This window comes from Accipiter gentilis, chromosome 13 (genome assembly GCF_929443795.1).
Source record: "Accipiter gentilis chromosome 13, bAccGen1.1, whole genome shotgun sequence".
Classification (NCBI taxonomy): domain Eukaryota; kingdom Metazoa; phylum Chordata; class Aves; order Accipitriformes; family Accipitridae; genus Astur; species Astur gentilis.
The window spans coordinates 6,512,086-6,522,852 of NC_064892.1; the positions used below are offsets into that span (position 1 = coordinate 6,512,086).

General features: G+C 42.5%; 1 protein-coding gene across 1 annotated transcript in view; it reads right to left on the reverse strand.

Moving 5' to 3' along the window:
- CLDN10 (claudin 10) overlaps window positions 1-5,520 on the reverse strand; it is a 58,262-nt gene extending 52,742 nt beyond the window's left edge. Inside the window, exon 1 of the mRNA XM_049815891.1 lies at window positions 5,307-5,520. Coding sequence (XP_049671848.1) covers window positions 5,307-5,520 — 214 coding nt within the window. The remainder of the gene's footprint in view (window positions 1-5,306) is intronic.
- Window positions 5,521-10,767: the final 5,247 nt, after the last annotated feature.

The window sequence follows — 10,767 nt, forward strand, 5'->3', positions numbered from 1 at the left end:
GGAGGAGGGGAGAGGGTGGCAATAATATACAATATAACAGATTCCAAAAACATTTGCTTTATGTTGTCATGATGTCTCATTACCTTAGCGCATTACCAGCTTCCTCTGGGGACCAAACATGCATTTCAGGCTATCTTGTTTGAGCGGAGGGCGGACCTAGTCACCTAATGTCAGAATGGATGCCATGAGCTTGGAGAGAGGCATGCTACAATGGAGAGGCAAACTGTGAGAGTGGAGATCCTTTCGTTATCAAGATTTAACAGCCTATTTCTCTGCATACACAGAAGTGCCGGTGCTGGAATCAGCAATTCAATCAGTCCAAACAGCGACCTTCTGCCTGCTGAGAAATGGAGAGTACTTTGGAATCAAGCCATAAAACTCTGAGAGGAATTCTGGCCACGTCTCGTGGTCACCATTCCCAAATGTGCACTATTGATCCTAGTGTATATTTCTTTTTATACTGATGCAACTTTGCCAATGCTGGTTTGACTTTGCTTTTCTAAATCAGCGAACGGATATTGTGCTCATTGGGCAGAACAGCTTAACGGAGGGGTGGCTCAGTCTGCCGAACACAAATCGGCCATACCTCCCTTCACTTAGCACTTTTCCTGGAAGGATTTTGTTGCTACAAGAGAGTCCTTAGACATCGTTATCCTCTAATATCTGACCCTCCTGACTCTGTCCCTTTGAAGTATCCCTCAGCAGAGCCCTCTGTGGCTGGCCATCAGCCTGAAGAAAACCTCCCCGACGGATTCCTCCCTTCCTGCTGACGGCCGCAAGCCCCGGCTGACAGCCCGGCCCTCTCCCTTTTCATCCTCCCAAAAGCACTCTCCGCTGCTGCTTTGCCGTGGCCCTGGGTGCAGTTAAACCTCTCCTCTCCTGTGGCCACTCACCCCGGGGAAGCCGGGGGCGAGCTACTACCTGGTCAGGACCAGAGCGACCTTGTTACCCCCACGCCGGCGGCGCTCGCCCGGGGCCGAGCCTGCAGCACCATGGAGAGAGGAGCGGGCGGAGAGCGGGCAGGGAGCGGGCAGGGAGCGGGCAGGGAGCGGGCAGGGCACCTCCTCCTGCCCCCCCAGCCCCATGTAACCCCGCTTGCGAGGTGTACGGAGCAGTGGCGTTGGCTGCTGGGGGATTGAGCGCCGGGTTCCCTCCTCACAGGCGCAGGAGAAGGCTGGTTTTGGCTGCCACGCAGGTATCCGGCTGGCTCGTTGTCGACGGGCAGCAATCAAATGGATGGCGTGTTTTGCCTGGCGGTAAGTTTCTGTCTAGTGAGGGGAACTCTCGTCAGTCTTTCCCTGTCCTAGGTAGACTGTCCCCTTCCCCTTTCCTCTGGGAAAGTTGCTGGTGTCGTGCTGAAGAGAAGCTTGAATTGATCCCAACAGCCCGATGGACTCAAATGGTGTTTGACTATGCAAGGCGGTTCTGGGTACAGGTGCTGCAGTAGCAGTCGCCTTGTTTTGGCTTCCTTCCACCCCTTAGCTGCATTACAGCGGCACCCTCGTGAAATGGCAGCTCTGAACCTGTCTGCTGACGCCACCCAGAACGCCTGGGTGTTGACCCTTCCATATTGGCTACCATCAGGATAGCACTACTTGCCCCACCTGGCTCCATCAAACAGGCACTAGCAAGACTAAGAGATGCCAGCAGGAGATCTGAGGCTCAAGCAAGGAAAGGTTCAAGGAAGAATGTTTCTTCTACTTTCTGGTATACCTCCCTGACGTCTGGCATGGAAAACCAGAGAGCGCAGAGGAGTCACAAAACAGCGCCGTAGGCTAGACATGCCAAATGCTGAACTAATTGTTTGAAGAAGCCTAGTAGCTGCCTTGACAGACTAGGGGAGTGTCATAGGAGAGGGACGTGGGCGTAATTCGGTTTACTAGTTACACTTCTCTATTTTATGTGAACAAAACAGCTCTCTGTAGCATCACCAAAAGCAAAATATCTAAATAAAGTGTCTAAGCAGTGCTAGACAACTAAAAGCTAGTTGTCAAATCTGGATAATTCTGGGATTGTAAGAATTCAGGATGATAAACATGAGAGAAATGAGAAGAGAGGTAACTACTGCCTGTGGAGCACTGAGGAGTTAGCAGGAGACAGGATGGGTGGAAACTCTGCCATAAAAAGTCGGTATCTTTCTGGAGTCTATGGCAGCTCTGACTCCAGTGGACTCTGGAGCTTTAGTTCCCAGGCTCACCCTTTGAAGGGTCTTTGTGGGTCTTTCTTACTGATAAGGACTGAGAGGTTAATCAGAGGTTAGTGGTTTTGTTAAACAATATTGTCTTTCTGCTAGTTTTGATTTCTAGCATTTATTGACTGTGTGAGTTTATGCCTGTGGGTAATGGTCCTTGGTTTTTATCATGTAATTTCCATCAGTATATCTGGTGCATTGATAATCATAACCAAGTTAACTGAAGAGACAATGTTCCCAGATAATATTTAGCTTGAAGCTTGCTGTATTTCTGTCAGATCTTATGAATGACTTCGTTGCGTACTTGTCCCAAAGCAGTTGATTTTATAAAAGATATTGCTTCTTCTCACAAACGTTGCCTTAAATGACTGTAGCTACAACACTATTACTATTCATGCTACAGTAAATACGTTGTACCCCTCCAGAATCTTTCACCGAATGTTTCAGTCACTGCGGTGGAGCACACTGTGGCTGTACACGTACATTTGGCAACAGCCCAGCTAGCTTGGATATGGTTAGCAGTGTGGCCGTGTTAACCCAGACCTCCAGAAACACGAATGCCTCAAGATCTCTGGGTGGGCGGGGTTGCAGAAACTGAGCTCTTATTGCCTTGGCTATGCTCCTATCAGCACAACTAGTCCTTTAGCTGAAAGTCAGTTCTGGTAAATACCTACCTACTGCCTATGACCACAGCGTAATCCTGCTCAAAGAAAGACCTCTGGAGTCTGGTTTTTGTTTACTGTGATTTAAATAGGAAAAAAAAATCTTAAAACTTCATAGAGCTTATGTAGAAGCCTCTCCTGAAAAATCCTCCCAAAAGTACAATCAAAACTTTAATGATCAAATTAATCTGCTTTGGAGTAGAAGTGACTTACGTTATTTACTGCTAATACTTTCTGTGGCGTAACCTGAAGACAGTTAGGTAGGAATGAAGTGAGGAGATTGTGTAACAGAATTATCTTTGGCTATAGGACAAATTGCAAATAGATTCCATAAAATCATAAATGTGCAGAAGAAAAAGATATATTGCCAGCACACCCTGACATCAGTATGCCAATAATGATGACATATTGAAGCTCTGAGGACAGAGCTTCTTTAATCTGAGCGTTTTATTGTTTTACAATGTAGGACGGAGTGAGAGTGCAAAGCTCTTTCCCTGTTGAACTCGTTTTCCTTGGATTACCAGGAGTTTATGTTTAGCAGGTTTTCCAAACAAAATACCTCACTCTTTCCCAGTCGTGTTTATGCTACATGTAACATTACCCTTTGCTGGTACGTGCACTGGCAGGTTAAAATTAGACTTCCTAAATGTCAGGACAGCAGCTTGCTACTCTCTTACTTCAATAAGAGCATGCTACTTTAATTTGTTGTGAATTTCTTGTCTATGTTACTCTAAACAGCAAATAAGCAGAATCTTACTCAGATGCTTAAGTATATATTTAAAGGATGCACACATAATGATACGTATTCTGTTTATTCAAGTTTCAATCTGCCAGTGATCAAAATAATACAACAATACAAAGTGGCAAATGGATTACAGCTGATTATTCTGGAAGCAGCTTTCGTACTACGACTAAGAGCAACAATGGTAGTTTCTAGTTACTGAGGTACTTTGCATTGCTTTAAACAAATTTGATCATATGTGCCTGAGGAGAAGAGTTGTTGGTTTTTTTCTTTAAATCTCAGCAGAAATAATGCCTAAATGGTTATTTGCAAAGATACAAGATTCACTTTTAAATTGTACGTGTGAGTTTCTATGTCTTTTAAAACATTTTTGATGAACAGTGTTCTTTAAAAGAGGTAAAACTATTCTTATCCATTCACGTCCCTCATGCGTAATTTGTGATGGTTTGGAGCAGGGCATGATAAAATGTGTACAAAAACGACGCTGAGTTTTATCTCAAAATCCTCCGTACATGTAAGCATCGATCTGTCTGTCCCAGCACACAGTCTGATGTGGCAGCGGCATGAGAAGCAAGGAAAGGTACAGATCTGTAACATCCCCATGTTTCCATGTTTCCACGTGTGTGCAAGGGGTGTGTGTGTCTATGATCCTGTTTATGTAATGTGGTAACAACTGTGCAACAGTACATTTTGTCTCGTTCAGCCACTGGCTCTTAATATCTTAGAATTGTGCTTCTTTCTGGTCTCATAAAAGCTTTGGAAGACTGGTTGTGTCTAGCCTGGATTTATTTTCTGGTTCCCTAAAATACCAGTGTCATAATCCATTCTTTCCTGCTCTAGCCTGACTCCATCTTGCTTGTGTGCTGCCCACATCTAGGAGAGAGCAGTCCTTCTGCCCTTGCCCTCGTGAGTACTTACACACAGTTTCACTGAAAACACTCTCTTGCCTATTGTCTCAAAGCTTAACAGCAAATAGAAACCAGACCTCTACATTTACTGCTTTACATACAGAGCAAAAGAGAAAACACATTGCGTAGTAAACTTTTAGTTAGTCCGTGCCTCTGAGAAAACCTGTTCCTGATATAAGGTAAGAAGACACCATTTGTTTTTATGCTCTGATAGATGGCTTCCAAATCCAACGCTTTCCATTAAAATGGACATTCTGAAACAGCACACCTTTGATCTTTAAAGTTAAAATATTAGCCTGTGATACAGCAAGTATATACACGCACACTTACTTCCCAGCATATGTATATTTGCATAGTATTTGTGGATGCGGTTCTTTGCTATCTCATTTCCTTAGATACTAAAAAGAGTACTGATAGCTGTCACAGACCCTGCTATCTTTCCTCCTTTCCCCATCCAGCAAGTAGGATGCTTATTTTTGCATGGATATTAGAGCTGGAAGACAGTTTAATCCATCTCTTTGCTAACAGTGGTTTGTTACTGATAGTGTACTTACTGGAACTTTGTCCAGTATACTTATCGCATATTACCAACCACAGAGTAGAGCTTACTGTCTTTCTTGGAATACATATCATTCCTGCAAAGTTGTTTCTGAAATTCTGCCTACAATATCCTTTACTTATATTCATCACAATGCTTTAATCATAATCTCTTGCACAAGCCAAAATAATCTTTTTCTCCTCAGGCTCACATCTTGCAATACACATAGCTCTCCATATGTTCCAGTTAAATTACACTTACTTACCTTCTACTTTGAAGATAGTAAGGTGAGGTCTGCAGTGAAAAGCACCCAGTGCGTTGCCGGCACAGTTCATCCAAAGACCCTGGAAAACCCAGGTTGCAGTGATAACAGATGATGCTCGACTAGTGACTTTCCACTCATTTGATGCAGTAGCAGCAATAGCAGCTCCCAGCCCACAGAAGCAAAATATGAAAGCTATAATCTGTATTCCTAGCATGTTTCTCTGTAACCCAGGGACTTGGTAATGCCACTGTGTGGAGAGAAAAGTACTTTAGTCATGTGAGTAAGCAAAAAGGCATAACATAAGCAAATTATACTTGAACAAGTTCAGTAACACTTGCTACAGAAAGTTAATGTGGCTGAAAGAAATTGTCACGCTTGAGTGATTTAAGAAAGGCCCTAGGCATTACAAATGTTTAGAAAGAAAGTCAAGGTACAACTTTATCGGAGCTAATTACTAGTACTTACTTACTAATTTATAATTGCAAAAATTAATTGAAATGTTTTCATATTTTTTTCAATTAAGGTATTCCAGTTAATGCTTAATTTTTAGTTAATTGGAAACTTACAACCATTGCATCTAGCAAAATAAGTTCAGAGTCCAAACTCAGCGCTATTTAACAGATTACCATAACATTTTAGAAGGATCACACAACACTGGAAAAATAAATTTTTAAAAGCCTGTGAAATTAATTCAGCCATAACTAGCCACCATACCAGCAGCTCTAAAACAGTAGCATCTTGGAGGCAGTGTCTGTGGATGTATTTGTAGAATAGCAAATCTAGAACAACAACAGAAACAGCAAGTGGTGCCTGAGCAGTGATGCAGCTGCAGTAGTCAGCAGAATAAACCTTGTGTAGCCCCCCATTGAGACTTCTTCTTTGGTCACTGTAGAAAACGTACTGCTTTTTATGGTGTGCTCTGCATGATGAACACAGCCCAGAAATGTCTGTCCCGCCAGTGACTGAGCTCCTGCAACCTCATGCCATGAAAAACCCTCAAAGAATATAATTGAATTAATAAAATGCTATCTTTGAAGTAGTAGGCACTGACAGCACCACACTGAAACCGCTCTTCTACTTCCAGTTCCTGAATGTACTATCATTACTGGTGTGGAACCTACACATGGTTTTGCAGATGTGTGTGGCCTTCACTCTTTTAAGATGCCGCCTTCCAGCTTTATTCGTGCGACTCCTCATTCTCTGGTCCTTTCGGCCTCCTCTCTGTAGGAGCACGCGTCTCTTCTCTTTGGTCTTACTGTATGCCATTTGGTGACGTGAGGTCACCCTGGATATTGAGCATACATCATCACTTTTGACAATGAGAATAGCCTATTTTCCTTTGGGCGCTTCTATCGTTGCTGCTCCCTGTTACAGCTGTGATAAACACCAGACTGAGCATTGGCTTCGGAGTTTGTGTAGGCTTTTCAGAGCTCAAGGAGGGGTAATCAAGGATGCCAAAATATGATTGACATTCCAAGTAAAGAGCAAGACAAGTTTTACTGAGACTGTCCTCTTGAACCATCACCTGGTACTTCGCTTTAACCAGCCTTTGGCTCAGCGCTGAGAAGCAGGACCCAAAAGGATGATTATACAGACCAGAGAATTACACTACAAGAAGGAGTTTCTTTTCAGAATAATTACTAGGCTCACATCCCACGCATCAAGGGCAAATAGAAAGCTTGTTATTAACACAGCCAACTTGAGAGACAAGGAAAGTGCTTTTGCTATGGAGCAACACTATAATATAGCAGGTTGTTTTAACAATGAGGACAATACCACACAGACAGGAAGCCATTTTTCCTTGCTGTCTAATAATGCAGTAACATATTTTTCTTATGCCAAAGGTCAACCTTCATGTAATCCTTCATATATCTTTTCACTAAATTTGAAAAGGTATAGAGGAGAATACAGAAATGGGTCCCTCTTTGAAGCAGATTCCTGAGAGCTAATATTATTTTTTTATTCTATCTCCGCCGTACAAAATTGTGGTCGTTGGGGGTTTTTTTGGCTTGTTTGTTTTTCAAAGGCTGTGTTAGTTCACAGAGGAGACTGAGAAGAGATGTTATTAGGTATCTTTTTTTTTTTTTTTTTTTTTTTTAAAACCAGCCCAGTGTCAGTGATGTTGGCTGAGTGCTTACAGAAGCTTAATGACACGTTTCACATCTGATGCTAAATTCAGGCCTTGTTCTGGGCTTTCCCTTAGTGTTCTCCTCGCTGATCCGGAAAAAAACTCAGAGGCGGCTTGTTTGGGCTGGAAAAGCAAAGGTGACTGGATGCAAACACTGTTCCATCCCTCCCTGCTCTGCTTTTTGCTATGCGTAGCAGCATGCCTTATCAACATAGCCTGTGAGGAGCTACCCAGGCTCAGCAGGACAGGGCTATCTGGTTGCTTCTCAGTGACCTGGGCAAAAGCAGCGATGCCTCCTCAGTGAGACCTCATTCTTTTAAACCAATGTCGTGCTAGGAAGGGGCTTCACATTTCCATTTCTAGTAAAATGCAATTCGAACTCCCAAGTCACGTCCCCTTCTCACTCTTTAGATGATCGCACAAAAAGGGCCCAGCCAGTACACATTCACTCATGAGTGTCACACTAGTGGGACACTGAAAGCCACTTACTTTAGTGGAAACTGCCTGTAGGCACCACTTGAACTGTAGACTACTCTTTTAGGGCTTAAGGAGGACTAGTGGTTTCTTGGCCTTTATCCTGATTCTTGTCCAGTGCATGACTGTGGAATTCATGGTTACAAGCACTTCACCCTGCACTGTTTCTAGGCAGTTAGTGTGTGAGTGATGAATAAATTAAACAGATACTTAAGTGATAAGAAAGAAGTAAGCAGTCCTGTTTACAACCCTCATTTCTTCTATAAACTGTCAGGAAGTAAGTTAATCAGTCATTTAAGAAGTTCAAGGCAAAGTTGAAAGTTAACCTGTTAATGGCATTTTCCATTATATCAAACCTTTTTTTCTCTGTTACTGAACAGACAGAAGTTAGAAAACAGCTGGGAGCTTAAGGGGTGTTTAAATACAGAGCTGGAAAAGCGAAAACATTGCTACAGGTCTTTCTTGAACCATTTTCCCAAAACTCCACAAATACACCAGCTGGTCATGTGATGTGTTACTGCCTCTGTTTAATTGAAGCCTGTGTCAGTAACATGTAATATTTCTGTTGCTGCTGATAGTCCCTTTTTAAATCAGTCTAGTGCCAGTTTTCAAACACAGCTGACACTTTGCAGCAGGGCAAGAATGTTTATACAGGTAAGCTGTAGCCTCCAGTCTGTGAATTCTACTTCAGCCCATGTTAATTGTTGTAACCTACTAGCTGGAGGAGTTTCCAAGGCTGATATGATGACTGATACAGATCTGACTGCTGACAATATATGTTTCCCTCATGAAGACATATTCACTTGGCTAAACTGAATTAGTTGTGGGGAAAGTTATGGTAAAATTAAAAAAAAAAAACTAAGTGCAAATCAATACTGATGTTGCCTGGATGAGAGTTCTGCAAAGGAGGTAGCTAAGGTAACACGGGGACAATGTGCCAGATAAATAACAAGTAATGACAAAGATATCCCTCTGCAGAGTGGGTGGAAAATGCAAATTGATCCTGAGTTCTGTGGAGGAAGCCTAAACAACCACGGAGAGGTTGGACAAGCAGTAAAACTAGAACTTACAGAGTCTGAGTAAGTGACTTAAGACTTCTGGAGAAGTTGAAGAAGTAAAAGCATTGTGTAAAGTGGTGAAGAAATCAAAAAGTCTGGAGCCATCACTACCCAACACAGGCAAGTGCTTAGGGTTCCTGAGAACTGGCAGTGAAGTATGAGATCATGTTGAAAGTAGGAAGGGTGCATGCCAGTTGAGTGCCAAATCCTGCCGTCTCTTCCAGATGAGTGCACCCTAGAAATTCTGGGTAAACAGAATGGCAGGCGAAGGCTGAAGGGCCATCACCTAGAGAGGAATTTCAAGGAGCAATGAAGTCACTGGAAATGGGAATGTTGAGGGAAAAGACAATTTCACAGTTTGCTACAGCAAAAGGGCAACATCAGGTTATAGTGGTATGAAGCAGTTGCGGTTTGAGATGTTTGCTGCTCACCTTGTTACTTGCAAAGTCCTGGGTGACATGCACAGTTAGAGAAGGTAATCTCAGAGTTTTATGCTCATTCCAAATTTGTTGCTTTCTATTGAGCACTGCAGTCACAATACAATAATATTATTATAATATTAGTGTTACATACTATAGTATAATCTTATTATTAATACCACAGTTGCTAAATTGCTGTAGAACAGAAAGAGCAACTTCATGTACTCATCACTAGGAGAATTGCTTTGAGAATATATGAATACAGCAGGTAACCTAGTTCAGTATTTACACTAACTTCATACATCCTAGGTATACGTTTATTTAAGAAATATACATGAATATTTATAGACATATATGTATGTATTATATCTCTATAGAGATACAAGCTTTGCTTTATTACATTTTTAAGGCTTTTATGTCAGTTGTTTAATGGGCAAACTACTTATGTACATTATTTACATAAGCACTTTTTGAATATTTGCTTAGGAATGGGTGGGGTTTTGGACTGGTTCAAATCAGTGTTTGGTGAGAGACTACAAATACACAGGATTAAGCTTGGGTTTTTTTCATCAGGTTCCTTAACTGGACATTAAGAATAAGATATGGATTTCAAAATGTTAATTCTGGATGATCTAGCATTAGACTCCTTAGTTTTTGCTGTTGACACTGGACACTAGCAAACATATTTGCGTTAAAGGCATTCGCAGTCATTACGCGTATTGTTATTGTTGGCACACTCTGCCTAGACTTGCAGTAAGTGGCAGAAAACCAAAATGGTTACATCTACGTAAAACTACAAAATGCAAAACACTAAAATGCAGAGAAGTTGAAATGTTAGGATGAGTCATGTGTTTGATCAGTGCTGAAAGCCCAGCGTGAAATTCAAGGTCATTGTGCTTTGCTGAGAACTTCTGAACAGACACTGATGAAGCGATGGGGTCAGTGAAGACATCATGTTTTTTATGGAGCGAATTCTTCAAACCCAGGCACTATTAGAATCAGCCTGTGCTATGGTATACCGATAGCGTTACTGGAAGCAATAGTATTAGACCAGGGTGCCGTGGGCAGAGGAGTTCAACGCTTTGAAAGACGGCAGATACAAAGTGAAATGATTGCAACACAGATGAAGAAGGAAGGAGGGTGGGGAACAGGAAAAGAGGGTAGCTACAGAAATACTGTGATGCAAGCGCTACAGATAAACATAAGCACCGAAGAAAAACATCACGATGCTGAAAAAAAGCATTAGTCTGCCACCCAAGTAAACTCAACCTCGAGAAAACCCACGTGAGGGCCCCGAGTGCATCCTCCCGTCCTGGAGGTTTGTCTGCCGGGGCTTGGGGCCAGCTTACAACCAGTGCAGCCGCGGCAGGCGTCCTTCTCCG